Genomic DNA, 22,065 nt, shown 5'->3' with positions numbered 1-22,065 from the left:
GTCTAATTTGTGTTGTTTTTGCCATTTTGTGCCTTTTATTTTGGTGGTTTGTGTCCTGTTTATGTCATTGTGTGTCTCTTTTTGTGTTGTTTTGTGTCATGTTGTGCCTCATTTGCATTGTTTTTGTGTTTTTGTGTCTCATTTATATCATTTTGTGTTTTGTTTTTATTTTAGATTGTTTCTGTGTGGTTGTGTGTGTCATTTATGTCATTTGTGCCTTGCTTTTGTCATTTTGCTTCTTGGTTGCATCAATCTGGGTCTCATATTTGTAGTTTTGAGGTGACAAGGCCCACCTCATCTAATCTCTGATTGGTTATTTGTGTTTGTCATACGTTACAAACGAACCCAATCCAGCAGAAAGCAGCTTTTCCTCCCAGTAATGCGTCTAGTTGTGTATGATTGTAATCTGGTGGAGCAGCTCTGAACTTGTTACCAGGTCAAAGTTTAAACATGAAGCTCTGAAGTTGCTCAACAACCGATGCGTCACCAGAAACACCGAGCAGCTCCTCACATCTTTACAGCTGTGGTTGCTCAACGCAGCGAAGTAGAGAATGAAGCTCAGAAAATAAAGCAGAAGAAGAAGAAGAACTCTAATCTCAAATTACACCAACGAAGAAGAACAAGTTGATGTACACTGTAGCTTGTGTCTGAGTCTCATAGTTGTCATTTTATGCCTTTTATTGTGTTGTTTTATGTCTCATTTGTGTCATTTTGTGTTGTTTTGTGTATCATTTGTCTTTTGTACCTTGCTTTCTCCATTCAGTCTCTTATTTGTGTAATTTTGTGTCCTGTATTGTTGTTTTGCATCTTATTTCTGTCGTTTTGTGTGTTGTTTTTGTCATTTTGTGCCTTTTATTTTGTTGTGCTGTGTCGGTTTGCATTGTTTTTGTGTTGTTTATGTATCGTTTATGTCATTTGCGCCTTGTTTTGTGGTGGTGTTTCTTATTTGTGTCATTTTGTGTCTTTTTTGTCATTTTGTTTCTTATTTGTGTCAATCTGAGTCTCTTGGTTCATCACTGGAGCTTGTTTTGCTCAGTTTTAGCAACAAACCCTTAATAAACTCCAGAGTAGCTTCATGCTCATCATTTTAACCTCTCAGAACATGTTGTAGCTGCACATTATTAGCTTCTGTTTAGAAGAAGAAGAAGAAGAAGAAGAAGAAGAAGAAGAAGAAGAAGAAGCTCCTGCAGCAAATACGGAGTTTTACACATTTGGCCGCATCTTCCTGTTTGTTTCTGAGCTGCGGTTTCTTTTTTCCTCTTTTATATTTTGTCTTATTCACGTTGGAAGTTTATTCTCAGACGCTGTTTAATGAAGAAACTGAGTAAAAAGGAGGACGAAGGCTGTAAAGATGTGGTTGGATGAGTCCAGTGTCAGTTACATTTACATTAGTTACACCTGTTTTAAGGAAGAAGAAAAACATTGCTATGTAGGCTACATGATCTGATCATTTCAGGATTTTTCACTGTTTTGAGTTGTAAAATCTCACTTGCAATCAGAAAAAAGAAAAGAAGACATTCAGTCCGCTTTCAGGAAGGAAAACTGCAAATACTCACATTTAAGAGGTACATTTTTGGCCATTTCTGCTCAGATGATAACCTTATATGTTGTAAATTTAGGTCAGCTGGCTTCTTGATTAATCTAAAAATGCAGTTTGAGCTCCCCTCTGGAGCAAATTACAGCGTGACAGGATTACAGGTGAACCAGAGTTCAGAGTGATGCAACAAGGAGCTCAAACGAGTCGCATCTCCACAGAACTGGTTCTCAAAAGGAACTGAAATAGATCAAAGGTCTTCACTTCATTTCTTGCATTCTGGTGAATTTTTATGAAGCAATTTGTGGCTTTTCTGCATCAATTTATGATAGAAATGTCTTCATGTGTGTGTGTGTATATATATATATATATGTATGTGTGTGTGTGTGTGTGTGTGTGTGTGTGTGTGTGTGTGTGTGTGTGTGTGTGTGTGTGTGTGTGTGTGCTCAACCATCTTTGATTTGCCTGAAATCTTTACAGCATAAAATACGGACATTTATGTGTGAAGTTTTAGCTTCGTATATTAAATACTTTACAAGATTTCTTTCTAAACTGCCTATCAACCCACTTTTTTGCACTTTTTTAAGCAATTTAATCCATAAAATGCTAGAAAAATGGAGATTTAGTCTTACATCATCAGGATTCTTCTGCTCGAAGACGTCTGATTTATTTGAAACTCCGTTTTTATTATAAACTGAAAACTAAAAGTAGTGAATGTGAATTTTTAGAATGATATGTCAAGTATTTTCTGAGATTCTTTTTTTCACACATTGGAATTCAAGACTGTTTGAACAACAATATCTCAGGAACTATTAAAGATTAAAAAAACTGAAATTTTCTCTGTTATTTCACATCATGTCATTGATTCAGAATCTGTAATATTGGACAAGAAGATCAAATCATCCCTGATTTCTGGTGAGTTGAAATATGAAAAAAATCAAAGCTGACATAAAGAGTTCCATCTTTAAGCTCACATTAACAGAAAAACTGATAATTCAGATGTCAACTAGTGATTTTTCCTGATCCACGTGTAGCTGAATGTCACAATAATGCAAAACTAAACATGTAGAATTCTTTAACATCTGAAATATTTGGTCACAAAAATAGTATGAAAGTATTTTTAGGTGAACTTTTGTAGCTGATTGTGCAGATATGACAAATTATAGCACAAAAATTAAAGAATTGCTGGATAGTTTTGGAGTTTTAAAATGGTTTTCCAAGTTAAAATGTCAGTATTTGATATGTCAGTGTGCCGTTTCATGGATACCACAAGTTTCCAGCGAATCAGAGATGGTTACATTGATGATTTGAGATCATTTCATGGACTAAACTGCTCAATCCAGAAACTAACGAGCAGATTAATCAACTGCACAAAGAGAAGCTTTAAGCGAACAAACAGTCAAACAGTTCAGCTCTGACACCTCTGGCTGCATCAAACCACATCCAGCAACAACATTTCTGCCTCCTCTGACACATAAACTTTAAAACCAAGCGTCCACATTAATTGCAGAGCAGCGAGCGAGAAGTGACAGAAATCCATAACGAGCTGACGGGTATCGGTCCAATTACAGCTCTGCTGGCTGCTGTAAACACACAAACCGCAATGCAGATCCATAAATTTCACCGAGGAATTCCGACTTCGTTCACGTGTTCTTGTTTAAAACCTGAGCTGAGACCTTTTGGACTTCAGGTTAACCTCCTGAGTGAACTCTGACCTCTGACTGACCTGTGGGAACATCTGGAGAAAGAGGAAGTGAGGCACAAAACTACTGCAAAACAACAATTTCCATCATGAAAATACACTTTCTATCATTCATTTTCACATGCTGGGCATTTTTTATGCTTTTAAATGTTTAATAAAGGTTATGTACATGCAGAAAAACAATGAAATTAACTAACAAATAAGATTTAAAGTTGCTACAAAGCAAATAACTTGACTTATTAGCTGGGTTTTATAATAGAAATGGTAAGAAAATGCATAAAATATGCAAATTACTGTTGTAATACTAGCAATTTCATTTCAAACTGCAAGAATCTACAGTTGATATGAGATCATATCAAGTGTAATGAGGTTTATATGTGACTTCATATAAAATCTTGCCTATTTCATAGATCTTTAACTTTAAAAAGTATGTCTATCTATAAAAACACACTTTTATCTGAGAGAATTTCTGAATTTGACTTGAGTTTTAATTCCCTTTGAACTGTCTTTTATTTCTTGTTTTTTTTTTATTTGTCTGAAAAAGCAACAGGCTCGAATTAAAAGCATGATGATGCCACCACCATACCTCACACAAAACAACCACAGGACAAAAGAAAAAAAATGACTGTAAGGGCGCATTACTTCAAACAACATTTTAAGTTTGTATTACGGTGTTTTCATCTGTCTGATCTGATGGTTTTAGGATTTCTCTATTTCATTTTGTTGTGTCTTTAGTTTTTATGTGGATTTAGTCTATATTTAAATATTGTTGTCATTATTTGGATCCAGCCATGAACAGAAAGCAACATGCCCCTTGACATAGACACATTAAAAGCATGATGATGCCACCACCATGCCTCACAACCACAGAAGGAGAAAGGAATGTATTCCTTCTAATAATGTTTTTATGTCTGACCTGATGATTTAATGACTTCTCCGTTTTATTTTGTTGTTTAGAAATTTGGATTTGGTCGATAAAGCTTATCACCCGTGATCTGGATAATAAGGAAGTCCCTTCTTAGAATAAACGAACAACCCAAATCACGATTTAAAATCTTTTAATATACAAAAAATACTTCAATTTTGGCTTCTTGGTACATAAACCACCTGGATCGGCTCCTCTATTAATACAGTGTAGTTCTCTACTGTTTGTTAGCAAATGAAAAGTGCAAAGTAGTGGACTCTGGTTCAGACCACCATGCAGAGGGAAGGCTACTTCAATGCTCCAATAAACAGTCTGCAGGACATCCGCCACCATTCTACGGACGTCTGTTGAAATAAAAAACTAGAGCAGGGAACACAAGGTGTCCCGAGCCACGTGCAAAATCAAACTCATCTCCACAAAGTCGACCTGTGGATGGAAAGGAAACGTCCAAACTAGAACTGAGTCCAGGTTAAAGCAGCAGGTGAACGGGCCAGCCCGTTTAGATCCTCAACGCTGGAGCTCCACAGAGTCACTTCAAGTCTGGGTTTTTCTTTCTTTTTTTTTTTTTTTTTTTTGGTAAAAGTTGTGTTTTATCCACTGAGGCAGCTCCTGTGCGCACCGGCACCGTCAGCAGGGCTTTAAATCCAAACACAGGAGGTCAGGAGGTGTTACCGCTTCTTCTTCTGCTTCAGGGATTTCCTCCTCTTCAGGATCATCTCGTACAGCTTGTCCATGCCTTCGTGCAGCCCCTCGCCGATGATGGCGCAGGCGGGCTGGATGTGGTAGCTGGTGGACGGGGTGAGCTCCTGCAGGGCCAGCTGCTTCTCGATGTCGGCCACCGGCAGCGACTTGGGCAGGTCCTGCTTGTTGGCGATGACCAGCAGCGGCGTGCCCTGGTTCTCCGCGAACTTGGTGACTTTGTGCAGCTCGGTCTTGGCCTCCTCCAGCCGGTCCACGTCCACGGAGTCCACCACGTAGATGATGCCGTCGGTGCAGCGGCTGTAGGACTTCCAGAGAGGCCGCAGCTTCTCCTGGCCGCCCACGTCCCAGAAGTGGCAGCTGATGCCCTTCGCCGTCCCGTTGCTCAGCTTGATCTTCTCCGTGTTGAAGCCGATCGTGGGCACCGTGTTGACGAACTCGTTGAATTTGAGCCTGTAGAGCACCGTGGTTTTCCCCGCAGAGTCCAGACCCAGCATGACGATGTGCAGCGACTGGAAGGCGGAGATGTTGGAGAAGCTGTTGCCCATTTTGGCGTCTTTTTTTAAATTTAAAAAATAATAATGTTTTTTGCGCAGCTCCTCCTCCTCCTCTCCGGTTCTGGAAGTGTAAATAAAAAGCAGCTGAGATGATTAATTCCTGGGCTGAAGGTGGGTAAATCTCCGGCCCTCAGGAGCAGCGGGGGACGCGGTGCGCCTCGGCAGGACGCAGCGCGCCGTTCATTAGCGATTCTCCTCACGCACTCGCATCCATTTGGCGACGAGGAAAGCTCCACAGTTCAAATACTCCTTCGGGGAACAGTGTCAGGATGAAAAACTCCTCCTTTATTCTGTCCTTCAGAGTCCAGAACGTCCTTTAAAAAATGACGCACAGACGAACAGCGTCTCCTCTCCAAGGCTCCAGGATCCGGACTGCGCCCCGCTGTTGCTGCTGCTGCTGCTGCTGCTGCTGCGTCTCTCGGCGGTGAAAGCTCCTCCAGCGGCGGGTGTCTGTCGCTGTCCTCCTCCTTCTTCTCCTGGCGGTCGCTGCAGCTGCACTGACAAAACAAGAGAGCAAACGAGGAGGCAGCCCGCTACGCTCCACCCCGCCGGGACCTGTGCCAATGAGGCTGCTGCCTGCGGCGGTCCGCCTCCTGGAGGTAAAACGCGCAGGGTTTGGAGGGTTTGGAGGCCAGCAGCGCGTAAAAAGGAGTCACCTGTGGCTCAAAGTAAAGGTCAAAATGGTGTATTTCATGTTGCATCAAAGAAAATCAAACCCAGGGATAAACAGATGGAACAAACCAGGAAGTAGTCTCACTGTGAGGATTGAAATTTGGTGAATCTCCAGGATTCATATGGACAACTGCGCCACCTTCTGGTGCACATGGACACGAACCACAAAGCAGATTTAACCTCTGAACTTAAAGCAGCAATTCAGACCCCCTAAAAAGGCCATAAAATCTCCAATTTAGTTTACAAAAGTCCAAATTATATCTTCCTGCTGTAGACTGTTTATAAAAATAAGTAAATAAAAGGGTAAAATCCCATTAACTGTGCCCCAAAACAATGTTTTCCACAATTAAAATACCCTTTCTACACTTAATTTTGACATAATGTGCATTTTTTTGGTTTTAAAGGGCCTTGCAGGTTTTAAATCTCCGTTTTAGTTCACAAAAGTCCAAATTCAATCCTCCTGCTGTAGACAGTTTATAAAAAAGTAAATAAAAACTTATAATTTTGGCAAGTCTGCCACAAAAACTAGCATAAACCAAGAACCAAAATTTCCACAATTAAAGTACAATTTCTACCCTTAATTTTGACATAGTGTGCAATATTTTTGGTCTGAAAAGCCCTTAGAGGCTGTTAAATGTCCAGTTTAGTTCACAAAAGTCTGACTGTTTCTAAAAGAACTAAAGAAAAAGGTAAAATTCTGGCAAGTGGGGCACGAAAACTATGGCTAAACAACAACTTCCATAATTAGAATACAGTTTCTACCCTTTACATATTTTACTAGGTCAGTCATCTTGCTTTTCTTTTAAATCTGTTGCATTTTGGTTATTTAGTTTGCTCTTTTGTATATTTGGTGTTTGTTTTTTCTTGGCTTTATCTCCTTTATTCTAATTTCTGCTTTGCGCTGCACCTTAAGACTTTAAAAGCTGCTTTAGAAATAAAGGTTTTCCTACTTTGTGCAAAAAAACACACAGGAAAAAGCATCATCTTTACATCAAACCAAAGTAAACCAACCCAAAGAGCAACTTTTCCTGCAGTTATGTCACATAACTCTAAACCAGTGAAGCCACATGTTTAATCCTTTAGTCGTTCAGGTTAGTTTCACTGCAGCTTTTCTTCTCTACGCCTGGAAACTGTCCAGTACAACCAGTCTGACTGAAGCCCGACCAGGCGGCCGACTGAAGGTTCTGGAAGGTGGAGGAGGAGCAACGGGCTCATATGAATGAGAATAAAACACATTTAATGAGCTGATAACATCTGACACGTCTGGCTGAGGGTCATGAATCCACTAAAACACACTAAAGAACACAGACAATACACTCACAACAGTAAATTAGTGGTGCTTTTTCATTAAGAATTCTCTGTATTTTTGCATAAATGTGATCTAAAACATCACCAGACTCACACACAAGTCCTCAAAGTAGAGAAACACAAGACAATTCAGCAAATTAAACACAAAGATTAGACTTGAAATGTCTAAAATGACACGTCTTCTTTGCTTTTCTGGTTCAACTCTCCCTTTTGGAAGCAATAAATGCCCCTAAATGTCTCCAGTTAATCTGTTCTGCAAACCAGCTGGAAGGAATCTTCTAGTAAAGAAGATAAATGATAATTTAGGATGAGATAAGATCAACTTTAGTGGAGTAATTTCCACATTATAGCAGCTGGATAGAAATGAAACTCAGTCAGAAACATGACAATGAATACAAAAGTTAAAAAAAGATTTAAAAAAATTAAAGACCCACAAAAACTACTGTAAAATAACAACTTCTGCAATTAAAATACCGTTTTTACCCTTAATTTTTACATAATGTGCTCTCTTGTTGTCTTCAAAGGGGCCTTAGAGAGTAAACACAATTCAACAAATGAGACACAAAGATTAGACGTAAAATGTCCAAAATTATGCCTTTCGTTTGCTTTTCTGGTTCATCTGCCCCCCTTGGAAGCAATAAAAGCCCCTAAATGTTTCCAGTTAATCAGTTCTGCACACACAAGAAATGCAAAAGTAAAAAACACGGTGTGTAGAACTGCATTTTGCTTAATGTTGTTTTAGTCAGAAATCATGTTTTCTACAAACAAGAGCAGTTAACGGACGGAAAATTGTTTGAAAATCTGTTTTAAAAAATCAAATAATAATGCAAATTTTAAGGGATATTTCTCTAAAATGCTGAAGTTAGTTAAAATGTGTTTTTTTAGTGGTATTTTTGTGTTCTCGTGTGTTTTCTTTGCTGTTGTTTTTGATTTGAAAGTCAGTTTTTTTGAGTGAGTACAGTGCATTGTGTGCATTTTTTCAGTTGTATTAAAGAGTTTTATGGATTTTGTACATGAACTGCTTGTTTCTTCCACAAAGTTTCTGTTGGATGAAAATCAACATTTTTAACTTCCAAAACATTCACTTTTCTTTCATTTAGCTCAGTGTTGGTGTCTTGCTGCATGTTTTCACGTTCAGTTCAAACAGATATCCTGATATTTTTCTTTAGGATTCGCTTGTGTAATTTAAAATTGTGAGCCGTCCCGAACCAGAAACCATGATGATGCCACCACCGTGCTTCAGAGCTGGGATCTGGTTCTTATGTTGGAGGACAGATTTCATTTTCTTCATTTCTCCAAACAAAATGCTTCACATTTGAACCAGAAAGATATAATTTGATCTCATATGTCCACAAACCATTTTCCAAAAGCTTGTACAGATGATCCCTAGCAAAAATCTGTCAACTCTGGCACAAACACTACAGTTCGGTAGTTTGGGGTCACTTAGAAATGTCCTTATTTTTGAAAGAAAGGCATTTTTTCCAATGAAGATAACATTAAATGAATGATAAATCCAGTCTAGACATTGTTAATGTGGTAAATGACTATTCTAGCTGGAAACAGCTGATTTTTAATGGAATATCTCCATAGAGGTACAGAGGAACATTTCCAGCAACCATCACTCCTGTGTTCTAATGCTACATTGTGTTAGCTAATGGTGTTGAAAGGCTAATTGATGATTATAAAACCCTTGTGCAGTTATGTTAGCACATGAATAAAAGTGTGAGTTTTCATGGAAAATGTGAAATTGCCTGAGTGACTGTGAGCAAAATGTGGTTTGTTAAACTGATAATAAGAAGAAGCTGAGTCAGACGTCCTGTTATCAGGTAGTCATGAACTGAGTAGGAACTGAGAATATCCATGACAAAGTTTCCAATGTCGCATAATTTGTACAAAACGTGTTCTTCAGAATCTAATATTCAGACATCTCTGTACCTTTGTGTGAGACTTGTCTCCTTGCTGCAAGAATGAAAAAAAGCTTAGAGTGATTTAATTAGAGTGAATTAGACCGAGTTAAAGTGACAGACATCCTGGGTTTCTTGAACAGCTTGCTGATTGTTACAGGTCTTGTTTATAGATCTCTGTTGGTCAAACACTCCTGTAGGAGGTCACAATGCTCAGTCTGGCTGCAGATTTTTGGAATCTAAACTATTTTAAAATGGTTTTCCAACCTAATGAGCACCAACAAACAAAACTGTTATGTTCAGAAACAACTTCTTTCCCATCACCATCTGTCTTTTAAAGAGAGGACTGTAAATATCAACATAGACACTCTTTACTGTCTTTCACATGTGCAATAACTTCTTATTTACTCTCTGTTTTCACTTATTTATATTCACTGCACTACTGCACCAGTATTTATAACTTATTTTGTTCTATCTTAGTTTTTTATTACTGATCCTGCATTGTTATTTTGTTCTGCAGTGCATCTCAGATGTAATTTGCCTGAATGACAATTAAGTAATCTGAATCTGAATCTGAACAAGTGTTTTTCTGAGATTTTTTTAGACTCTTTTGTACTTTGATTCACCTCCACAAAGAGAGGATCAGATATTTAATAGATTCTTGTTCTTTAAATAAACCAGGGTTCCACTGATTGCACACACCTGAGTCTAATTTCACCTGTAGTTTACCTGGTAGTCCTTCAGCTTCACACACTTTCATCACTCACACATCTGCAATATTGGATCATTTTACTCAATAAATAGATGCTGTGTTTGACTGTGTTCTCTTTATCTACTTTTAGTAAATGTCTGATGATGTTTTAGGTCATATTTATGCAGGAATGTCTTTAAAAACTTTTTTAAAATGCATATTATTGTTGTGAATTTAATTTTCAGAGGCACAGAATCACCATGAATCTACTGTGAATAAACCAGAATGATAAAATGTGTTGTTGTTTTTTTTTGTTTGTTTTTTTTTTAGAAACGCTCCTAACATAAATCAACACTAAAATCAGTCTTTTAAAGGTTTCCTGCTGTGACTCCGGCTGAGTTTAGGAGTTAAAAGCAGAGACTGACTCTGGACAACAAACACATCTAAATTATTCAAGTTATATGATGTTAAAGGTGTATGAGAGTCTAATCTATTAATCAGTTAAGTGAGGAAAAATAAATCTTTATCAAACTTTTTGTGGTTCTCATTTTTGATTTGCTACTTTTCTCTCTATTAAACTGAAAATCTCAAACTGAAATCAACTTTTTTGAACTGTTGGTTGAAGAAAACTATGAAAGCTCCTGATTTTAGACAATTCATTGACAAAAAAAAAAACTAACTGAATGATTAGTAATTAAAATAACAGTCCAGAGATAGAAGTATGAGCAGACAGATGTGCATCAAGTATCAATGTAATGACACAAAAGGCTGCTACTGCATATTTACAATATTTCCTTGTAATATCAATAAATTTAGGCAAAGTTATAATAATGATTTTATCAGACATATATTGTTAATTAAAATGGCAAGCTATAAAAAGAATGAAATATAATCATTCGAAGACAAATGTGAAACAAAAAAAGATTTTTAATTTAAAAAATATATCAGTTTCACTATTATTCATTGATTTTATTGTTATTTTCTGAACCTTTTAGAAGCCTTTTTATGTTTTGGTCTCTGTTTTATAAGCTTTTAAATCTCCTATGTAAAGCACTTTGATTTCTGTGGATTTGCTTCATACTTAGTTTCAAAAAAACAGACTGAACCTTTAACTTTGTAACATGCAGTTCTTCTTTCATGCACTAGATGGCGAAGTCTGACAGCGAAACTCAGTTACTGTGTTTCTTCAATATTCAGCTTTTATTTCATCACTCGGCTGAGATGTTTCATTAATATGAGGTAGACGGTGAATTTAATCTTTAGTTTCAGGACATTTCTTCCTCTAATGAGCGCTAAGAATAAATGGAGGGAAAAACTGGAACAGAAACTCAGGAAGTGAACGGTCACAGGCGCAGTTCCCTCTAAGCTGCGCGCGTGCGCAATTGCGCACTGCTGATGCGGTCTCCGCGCACAGAAAATCTGCGCTGCACAAAAAAAAATATCCAATCTAAATTGTAAATAAAATAAACACCTAACAGTTCATTCTGTGCTATTCTTCAATGTGAGTCAGTGAGTGACCGGTGACTGGCTGCTGCAGCCAATGATGCGATTCACATACGTATTTACCATAGACTGTATATAATGGTATTTATGCAGCTAATCAACGTCAGGCGTCCTTATGTGTAGCCACTGTTGTTCTCATCGATATGAATGAGTAGCTAGGACACGCCCCTTTGAGCTGCGTGCTACGGCGAGGCTAAGCTACTAGGAGCAAAGTTTCAGTGCATTCTGTTGATGTAGACGGCGTGGAAACGTAAACAACAAGTATGTCGGCTCACTGTGCTGCATATGTAGCCAGGTGTAAAAAACACACACAGTTATTTGAGTACAATCACAGAAGAGAGACTGTTTATTTTCTTTATCTTTATTTGTTTTGCATCGGTAAAGTGTTAGATGTCCTATTGCATTGAATGCACCGCTCAGCTCACGTGGTCCTACGTGCGGTACCTAGCTCTCAGCAGCCAATCAGAGGCTACGCAGTCCACGCTCAGCCTGTCGGCTCAGATGCGAAGTGCAGGCGCGCTGCTCTTCCGGTTCCTTCTGATCTCAGCCAGAGAAGCGAGGGCAGCTACATGGTAAGAGGAAGAGAAAACCAGGAGAAAACCTCGGAGTTTACCTGTGAAAAGGAAAAAAAACAGTTGGAGCACTTACCCACTGGAGGTCCGGAGCCAAGTGACTGAACGAAGGAGAGAGTTACGTCTGTAAGACGAGTCAATTATCCGGCGGAGAAAAAAAACCTTGTTGACGCTTACCGTCGTCGTCTATGCTAATGCTAGCTCTGTGCCTAACAGGCTAACCACTTGCCTTTCACCCAGAGAGCCGCGGCAAGGTCCGACATCGGCGTGCTCCGCCTTGATACAGAGAGCAACGGTAAGAAATGTGCCTTTTTAGCTGCTTTGGTGCTATTTTCCTCTTGTTTTCGCGGGTGTTGAAAGAAGGTAGCAGTGATATTACGGTTATGAGAGTGAACTGATATGAATAATGGTGAAGCACTTCTGGACATATGCACATTGTGTTTATTATTTTATGCTGATGTGTATGTAATTAAAGGGGAAGTGTTTTATTTTCCTAATGCCAATTTAAAGGGAAAAGAGAGTAATTTGGTATGTTGTGATGAATGTAAAACAATATGTTATTTTGTACTATATGATTTATTGAAAACATGTATGTTATTTCAGCTGAGTTTTGAGTAACTAGACGATAATTTTTGGTGCAGTTCTCTCACATGAATAGGCCTATAGTGTAAGAGTAATTTAAGCACACTTTTTTAATACCTCTGTGTCTAACTCAAGATGTGTACTGTTATGTTTTTTTGCACATGGTTCTGATATGGTTATGATTAATGATATTTTGAATGTTAATGGTTACTTACCATAAGTATTATTGAAACACTGTTCGTATGAACAGGTAAATGTGTGAGCACTTTCGTGTTTAGTCCTCATAAATGATACACTTAACACTGAACGTTGTACAACTGAGACAGAGATTTAAGATTTGAATAGCAATGAAGATTCATGTCAGAATTAGATGTAATGGTGTGCATCTTTTGACATTTGATATCCCTGATGATGCATCTGAGAAAAGACGGTGTTGGATGTAAATTGTGTGACCTGTCTACAGGTCAGGTTTTTTTTGGAGGACTGAAGAGTCTGAGGTTCAGGACAAACTTCCTGCTGTAACAGATGGCGAGCCAACCACCCTGAAGAAAGATCAGCACTGAGAAGATATCCACGTACCCACTCATTCACACACATTATACATTTACATTTCACTACAAAGACCTTTGGAATCAGGTGAACTTGCAATAATCCTACAACAGGAAAACCTGCAACAACTCCTATTTTACTTAAGGGCCCCAACGGACATTTTTTGTTTCAAGTGTGCACACTGGGTTTTTTCTTATTGTCTTACTGTTTGTATTATTATTTTGTATTCTGTACAAATCAGACAAATTGTTTTATCTACTGTTAAAAATTATACGAGTGGCTACTCAACTGTTACCCCTGCGATTGCCTCATTATTGTTGCTCAGTACAGTCGCTCCTCCCGAATTTAGTGTCTTCTGATTCTGGTCCAGGTATTATAAATAGTCCAAGTAATTATTACACTGTAATTCACTTTTACCTCCCTAAAGTTGGAAACTTGGAATGACTTTTCATAGGTAAGAATAGTTTTTGGCTCTTTTTTCATTATGAAATCTTGTTGAGAGCTTCCAGTCTCTGAGAGCTAACTAGTTAGCCACTAGCAAAACGCTAAGGCGAGCTAGCAGCTTGACAACCAAATACCAGACGATTAATAGTAGCTGTAGTATAGTTGTACAAGCAGTAGTAGTAATACTAAAAGTACAAGCAGCAGTAGTAGTATAAACAGTTGTTAGAGTCGTAGAAGTAGTATCAGCATTTGTAATAGTATTACATTATAAAGCCTAACTCATGCATATCCAGATTACCATCTATGTTCTTCCTACAAACCCATTTTATGATTGGGATTACAGGCAGTTCTTCAGGACTGCTCTCAAATAATTGAAATGTTACTAAACAAGGTTATACTTATCAAATTAAATAGCTCTGGTCTCCAGTATATTGGCAAATTCGGTTCTTTGTACTTAATTTATTAGCATGATTTCTTTTTAATATGTTGTGTACAGACTTAATTACTTCTCTGTCTACTTTTCTTACTCCATGTAGGTTTCCCAGAGACTATGGGTTGAGGAGGAAGTGGAAGTTTGTCGGCTTAGACCTGGTGTCATTCCATCAGTGTTAAACTTCCCGGCTCATCTTGGAAGAGTACGTGCCAGAAAGACCACGACCAAGCAGCCTTGAGATCTTAGGCAGCGTCTCCTTGAGGTGGGTGTCAGCAGTGTTCACAGTCAGGTCTGTGGTAATCCCATCAAAAAACAAAACTGAAAAAAATCTAGATTATAAATCAACATGTAACCAAAGCACTCTGTATAACGCCATAGTATAGGATGTAGTTCAGAAAATGTCAAAGTATAGTATGCTTTACTCAAGAATAACATAGTATGGCCTGTAGTTCATAGTACAGCATGTTGGCAAGAAAAAAAAACACAAAACATAGATTATTATGTGGTTTAAAAAGCGCAAAATGATAGGATGTTGCCTAAAATTGTCATGTATGATATGTGGTTCAAAAAATGTCATAGTGCAGTATATTGTCAAAATAGTATGTATTTCAAGAAAACATCAGCGTATAATATATCATCTAAAAAATGCCATAGAATAATAATTTCATTGCACAAGTAAAAGTGTAGTAACTTCTAAAACTGTTGGAATTCTTATATGTTGCTAAAAAAAACAAAAAAAACTAAAACAAAAAAAAGTCACAGTAATATGTCAATTTAAAAAGCCTATAGTATAGCGTGTCGCCCAACAAACATCATAGTATAGCATGTCGCTCTAAAAATGTCACAGTATAGCCTTTAGTCCACAGCTGTCAGTAGGTGAGGAGCAACACAAAAACAGTCCAAACCCTGGTTTCCAGAGGGTTAGACGAGAATTTATTTGAAAGAGTAAGTTTACAACAACACAACATGTGAGGGGATTAAAAACAAATGGGTGTTAGTAAAATAAAAATAAATAAACAGAACTAAAAGTGAACTTCATGTTGACATTGATGGGCATTCCAACCAGGAACAAAGTAAAAGATAATCAATACGAAAGAAACCTCTTCCTGTTCACCTCTTAAAACCCCAAAACACACCACAGTAGCAGCCCAAACTATAACTACAAATGGGTTCCCTGTTTTCCTTTCTGAACAATTCAAAGGTCCCTCTCCATCTCCCCACACATCCACCAACCACTGGAACACATCTCCAAAGTTCTGCTGGACCAGCTCAGCTTCCCCTCAGAAGAAGTGCCGCCACCTGCCAGATGAAGGAGCCTTTTGAGAGGCAGCTGGCATCGTGATTGGACTGTACTTTGGTCTGTTCCAGTCCAGCTTCAGCTCCAGAGACGGCAGGCGGGACGAGTCAACGGAGGCCTGGTGGACGAAGGCATGCAGCTGAGTACAATCCAGAAAACAACAGAGGAGGAGTGCAGCGGCCCAGAGCCAGAACAGACAGAGTAGCATCGTATGTCTCTTAGAAAACATCATAGTATAGCCTTTGGTATGAAAAAACGCCTTCATATACATCGTGTATTGTACAAATAACAAGTCAAAGGAAAGAGACATACATTGTAGAATTGTAGCAATTGTGGGCTGACTGATTTACTGATTATCAGTATTTTATTTTTTACTGATTTGTGGTAATAAATACATTTAAAAATGGTGCTTCTTTGGCTCTGAACCTTTATCTTCCTGTGGTCGCTCTGTCATCTGGAGTGATTTGATTGGTTATACGTAACGAATAAAACTCCTTTAACTTAACATCTGTAAACAAAACAAAAACGTATCAACAAAGTTTTCTGTTAGAGTTTGTGTTCTTCTAAGTTTAACTCAAGATTTTAAATACTTTCATTTACTGCAAATGAATATCTAGTCCAAATATCTCACTAATAATCATTATTAGCCTTAAAAACCCACAAAACACCCCTCTATACTCAACCACACTTAGTACAGTCCGGTTCCCCCTTCTATAAATCCGCTTGGAATCTTCCACTTCCTGTTTGTCAAAGTGGCCTTCTACCTGGACAGGTTTTGTTGGAGCTCATGCAACAAACATTTTGGGTAACTGCACTTTAATATGGATGGATGACACTGAATTAGAATCTGTTTTAATGAGACTGAGTTAAGATGTGTAGCTGTAATTAAATAGAAAATTTTTTCTCAGAATTCACAGAGAAAAGTCTGAAATGCTTGCTAGGTTAGCGTCCCACATGTTCTTTGGCTCAGCTAATGCTAACTCTCTCCAACTTGTGGATCTCTTGAGTTGCTTGTTAAAATATCTTGCTGTAGGTGCTGAAGCTCAGAAAGTCTGAGATGTTTGTTCAGAATAAGCTCATTCTCAAGTCTTATCTGAACTGTCCTCTTTTGTTTGAACTTTCCCTAAACTTAGGAGTTAATGACAGAGCAGCACATCCAGACTCAGTCTCATTTATGTAGAGATTAAACTTCAGTGTCATTCATTGATGTTAAAGTGCAATTTTTCAAATGTTTGTTGCACATGCTCCCGACCAAAGCAGTCCAGGTGGAAAATGATGTGAAGAGAAAGCTTCAGAGGATGAATATCACACATTTACGTTGGAAATAAATGTCCTTTAATTAGACATTGTCATGCAAAAGTTGGATTTCCCTTTAATGATGTTCAAATCTTTGTTGTGTTTTGTTGATGTTGGTTTCTAAATGTTTTTTGACACTCGGCCCCAAAGATTAAAACCTTCTACGCCTCACAAGCTGCAACAATTCACACATTATCAACTATCTTTCTGACTAAACTAAGATAAAAAGTGAAAAACTGCCTGATTCCTGCATCATGGATGTAAATCTTTTTGGTTTTTATGACTGTAAACTGAATATATTTGGGTTTGACGTTTTATAAACCAAAACAAATGAATTACTGGAGAAAACGATCAACAGATTAATGGACAAAGAAAATGTGTTTTCCAACATATATGGCTGAATTACTCCAACATTACAAGATACATACAATTTTAATTCAATTTTATTTATATAATGCCAATTACAGGTCAAATTGTCTCAAGATGCTTCATTTTTATATTTTTTTGTCATATTTAAAATATGACAAAGTAAGAAATTTAAACCTCTTGACTAATCCAATTTATTATTTAGTTTTTAAGAGACTAATTGACAATTCAAACTTTCTCCACTAAAACTAATAAACATGAGGTCAAATAGAAGGAACAGTTTTAAATACTGCAGTCCCACGATGACAATAAAGTTTGTCAACAAAAACTAAATCTGCTGGTGGATTCCATTAAAGTCCTAATAAATGATAATAAAGTGTGATACTAAAGGTTTTTGGTGCTAAAAATGTCAAAGTAAAGATATCAAGGTGAACATCTGGATGGAGGTTGATAAAAGTTGACCTCCCTTCATTTATCTGGAGCCGACTCCATGGATTTTATGGATGGTATGGATGGTAAGACCTGCTCTTCTAGTCATCTTCCTTCTAGTCGTTGTAAAAAGTCAGTCCATCCTGACCGACTTCAACACCTCTTCATGACAACTTGTTCTGCCTCCGACCTGGTGGAAACTCCAGAAACTCGAGAAAACCTGTCGAGACTCGAGGAACTCATCGAGACTCGAAGAACTCGTCGGGCGGGGGAAGGTGTGGTGGGTGGTGGGGGAGTAGAGGGGGGAGGCCACCACCCACCTCCCCGCCTACTCTCCGCCCTGACTCCACCCAGACTCCGCCTTGGCTCTGCCCACGTGGTCACTTCGGGAACTACGATGCCAAAGGGACGACGAAATTATTTCTTTTCATCTGATCTGTAGCTCAGTGAGTTAAGGATTTGCCTATGGAGCTGCAGGTCGCTGGTTCAAGACCAGACACTTCTTAAATTTTCTCAAAATTCTGGCAAAGACAAAGAAAGAAAAGTGCCACTGGTGGGTCTTGAACCTGCGACCTTCCACTCTGTAGTCACTCTTCTTATCCCCCTGAGCTACTTGCTCAGATACTAATTCTTCTTTTTTTTGCGCATTTATCATCTAGTTTATGTCATTTTCGAGTTTTTTTTTAACTCGACTCTCGTCTCGACCATTTTTCTCAGGAGGTTGGACTTCAGCCTTTGTGCTGGAGGGTGGAACCCTCAGTTCCAAGACTTTCCAAAGCCTCCACACCTCCCGAGTCCTCAGGACCTGAGCTTTCACACAGTCTGAGGGCTGAAATTTTCTAAGTCCCACAGTAGTTCTCTGTTTGATTGAACTTTCAGACAGTCCAAGGACTGATATCTTCTAAGTTCCTGAGTAGTTCTCTGTTAGTTTGAACCTTTAGACAGTCTGAGGACTGAAATCGTAAAAGTTTCTCAGTACTTCTCTGTTAGTTTGAACTTTCTGGTTGACAGAAGCCTTAAAACTTGTGACCATGAGTCTTGATTTCACATTTAGATCATCCATCTGAGTTCTTCTCAGACCTTCACCTGTGGGTATTTTAGAAATCCTGAACAAACTTTGATTCTCTTCACTGAACAGTAAAGTTTGTGGAGATCAGAAGGTAACATTAGTTTGATAAATGCCTTCAACTACTGGTAGACTTTATCTGGAAAGCAGTTTTCTGAAATGAGTTCTTAGTAAATCTATCCACAGTCAAACCAAGAACACAGAAAGAGGAAATGTTTGAAGAAACAACTTGTTTTCATTTCAGAATAGAAAACACTTTCAGACCTTTATTTGTTTTTGCTCTTTTTGATAGTTTTATTGTCTCTTCTGTTGAATTTGATCTTCTAAAGTCTAACTGGTGTTTTTTCAAATGTTTTGTCTTTAGTTTGATTCTTCTTAAACGTTTAGTTTTGCTCTTTTCTCACCTTTGATTCTTTTCTAATGTCTGATTTGATTTCCAAATGTTTTGTCTTTTTAATGTTTAATTGTTTTTTCAAATGTTTTATCGGCTTGGTTGAGTTTCTTTTTCTTTCCCAATATTTAATGTTTCGATTAAATCTTTAAGGTTTTTCTTTTTAAATGTTTTACCACTTTTTAATGTTTAATTTTCTTTTTAAATGCTTCATTGTATTTTCTGTTTAATTCCTATTTGAAGTTTTATTGTCTTTAAGATGTAATTTTCTAATTAAACATTTAATTTTTTAATAAAATGTTTTGTCTTTTTAAAGGTTTAATAATCTAATTAAATGTTTTGCATTTTTAAAATGTTTAATATTCTTCTTGTTTAATTGTATTTTTTTTAAATGTTTAATTATGGAAAATATTTTATCTGTACTTTTTAATATTTGTAATTTAAAAATTCTGTTTAATTTCATAATGACATTTACTGTATCTTGTTGAATTATCTCATTCAATATTTTGTCTACTTAATATCATTTAATTGTATTTAATGTTTAACAAAATATTGACAAAATATTGAATTAGATAATTCAACAAGATACAATACATGTCATTATGAAATTAAACAAAATTTTTAAAATACAAATATTAAAAATTACAGATAAAATATTTTCCATAATTAAACATTTAAAAAAAATACAATTAAACGAAGAATATTAAACATTTTAAAAATGCAAAAAATTTAATTAGATTATTAAACCTTTAAAAAGACAAAACATTTAATTAAAAAATTAAATGTTTAATTAGAAAACTACATCTTAAATTTCCTAAATCTTTTTAATAATAAAACTTTTCAAAAGTTTTATTGTATTAAAATTTTTTTCCTTTGATTTAATTGCTTTTTGTTATGTAGTTTATTTCTTTAATCTTTTTCTGTCAAGATTTTGACCCCAACCTTAAAAATGAAATAAACCCTTAAATCACAATGAAAATACTTCTGTTGTCACAATCATGAGTTAAACAGTTATTCCGTTTATCAATTCAACTTTATTTGTTTAGCACCTTTTACACAGATGACAAAACTAAACAAAGAGAAAAAAACTATGCTAAAACTATGATTAAAACTCAAAAACATTTTTTTAAAAAAGATTTAACATGGTAATAAAATATGTTGTGTCCAGGGGATGGAGGGAGTTTATTGAAGTCTTCTTGGGCTCACATGGGAAATCATTTAATATATAAACTTGATATTCAGTCTAAGGAAACTGCAGAGCGACAGAAGAACCAACAATATCTCCTGTTTTCTCCTTTAATGAGTCGACTCTTCTTGTGCTTTCAGACCAAAGAACTACAGACTCTTCACAACCTGCTCAAACTCTTGGTACAGGACCTCACCACACGGGTCAAGAAGGTTTCTGTCTCATTTCTACTCTGAAGCTCACCTTCTCCTGCTCAAACTGCTGACAAATGTTTCTGCTGCTCTGAAGTCTGGTCTCCAGAACTTCCTAAAAACTCTCAAAGTCTCTTCTGCTGCAGGTTGCTTTGTAGAACTGTTCCAGAAAACCTCACTAAACCACATGGAGGAGCCTCAAGATAGTCGTCCAAATGAAACCATACAAAAACCAAACTAGCACAACCCAAAAGCTAAAGTCTCCTGCAGCCTACCAGAGAACCTCTGAGAACAGAGAATCAGGACAGGAACTCTTACCTTCTGGACAACCAACGTTGGTTCTCAAACAAGAATACAGAATGTGTCTGACCAGAAACCTCTAAAGACTCACTACAGCCAAGATAAAGACACAACTCAGCTGTACCAAATCCACTAATCACTGCACACATTAACACCATGTGCTAACTGTGGCTAAAGAACCTCATTTACCAAGACAACTATCCAGTACAAAGCCCTAAAACACACCAAGAAACACATTAAAGTCTATTTTACTGCTGGAAGCTGCAAGCCAACGCCTAAAGAACAGACTAAAGCAATAGAGCCAAACCCAGTTCACTGGTGAAGAGAAGCAGAGGAAATGTTTGTCTGCAGCTAAATAAAGCAGGAAGACACTGAGCTGCTCAGGTGTTCCTGATAACACCAAGCTGCTCAGGTGTTCCTGATAACACCTAGCAGCCACCTGGACAGCCAATAGGAACACAGCTTCCTGGAAGTCCAGAGGGCTGGCTTAGTGAAGGAAATTTAATTTAAAGTTGAAGCAGAAAGTTAACAAAGAAAGTTGAAAACCACCTTCTGATCCCTGAAATCTCTGAGTTTTCACACAAAGAACACCTGAACATGTCAAACTGGTTCCATAGTAGAACCATCATTGTAAAAACGTCATAGTATGGTGTGTTGCTCAAAAAACATTAGGACCTGGCTGTCAGGGGACAAACATGTAAGAAACATGAGAACAGAGAGAACCCAACCAGTAGGTCACAGTTTATCATCCCCCAGTCATCTCCTGAAGTCCATATGGTGAGAGACATCAGTATCTGGTTGTTCATTTACCAGAGGATGCTTATAATCATGCTGATGTGGTCTGTACTCTACAGTATTTTAGTGACTCAATAAATGCCTAAGTTGTTTTTTTTTTTTAAATGCTTTTTAGTTTTTAATAAACATTTAACAGCCTATATGTGATCAATAAATAGCCTTTGCCTATCTTAAGAAAAATTCACTCAGAACTCTGATATGTTAACAGTACTAAATAAATCAATAAATACATGCATACACACAAAAATAAGTTAATACATTAACTGTGTTTAGATAAGATTTAGATTTTTAAAAAGTTGTTTATGTTTTTGCAGAATCCAGTATTGCACACTGGTTGGTCGTTACATTTTATTAGTTTGATTTCACTGTTTAAAATGATGCCACCTCTTTTCAGACAGAACCTGTGATAATAAAACAATACAAAATTTTTAGTTCCGTGTTAATAAAGCACTTAAAGCTTTAAGTATGGCTAAATGCTTTTTTCAAAATTAAATATATCACTCCTTAGGTGGTAGTGGCCCCAAGTTCAGTAAAGTTGGAAAGATATTCACAGATTGGGACTTCCAGCATCAATAACTCATTAGATATAGGTTGTCAAAACATAAACGGTGCCTCTTTCCCATTGTTGCAAGGCAGACAATGTGCTACAAGCCCAGTTTTATCAAAAGTAGCT

General features: G+C 37.2%; 1 protein-coding gene and 1 long non-coding RNA gene across 5 annotated transcripts; one reads left to right on the top strand and one right to left on the bottom strand.

Moving 5' to 3' along the window:
* Positions 1-4,277: 4,277 nt before the first annotated feature.
* On the bottom strand, positions 4,278-5,916 carry LOC129350104 (ADP-ribosylation factor-like protein 4C). The gene has a single exon (XM_055015632.1). It carries the CDS (start codon positions 5,406-5,408, stop codon positions 4,830-4,832), a length of 579 nt encoding a protein of 192 aa, XP_054871607.1. The 5' UTR covers positions 5,409-5,916; the 3' UTR covers positions 4,278-4,829.
* Positions 5,917-12,018: 6,102 nt separating this feature from the next.
* On the top strand, positions 12,019-21,509 carry LOC111574238 (uncharacterized). 4 transcript variants are annotated; one of them, XR_008603343.1, is made up of 4 exons: positions 12,019-12,193; positions 12,284-12,362; positions 13,113-14,337; positions 15,277-15,781. It is a non-coding gene; the product is annotated as an uncharacterized LOC111574238 (long non-coding RNA). The 4 variants fall into 4 exon arrangements; XR_004848083.2 differs by having other exon boundaries at positions 12,020-12,362; positions 13,113-13,652; positions 14,179-14,337; XR_008603345.1 differs by lacking the exon at positions 15,277-15,781 and adding an exon at positions 20,247-21,509 and having other exon boundaries at positions 12,020-12,362.
* The last annotated feature ends 556 nt before the right edge of the window (positions 21,510-22,065 follow it).

The sequence above is a fragment of the Amphiprion ocellaris genome, chromosome 11 (genome assembly GCF_022539595.1).
Source record: "Amphiprion ocellaris isolate individual 3 ecotype Okinawa chromosome 11, ASM2253959v1, whole genome shotgun sequence".
Taxonomy (NCBI): Eukaryota; Metazoa; Chordata; class Actinopteri; family Pomacentridae; genus Amphiprion; species Amphiprion ocellaris.
Note: the sequence above shows the minus strand (reverse complement) of the source record. Positions and strands in the feature narration are given on the sequence as shown.

Bases quoted from the DNA above. Each gene is read 5' to 3' on its own strand.
- LOC129350104 (XM_055015632.1), bottom strand. From the start codon at position 5,408: ATGGGCAACAGCTTCTCCAACATCTCCGCCTTCCAGTCGCTGCACATC.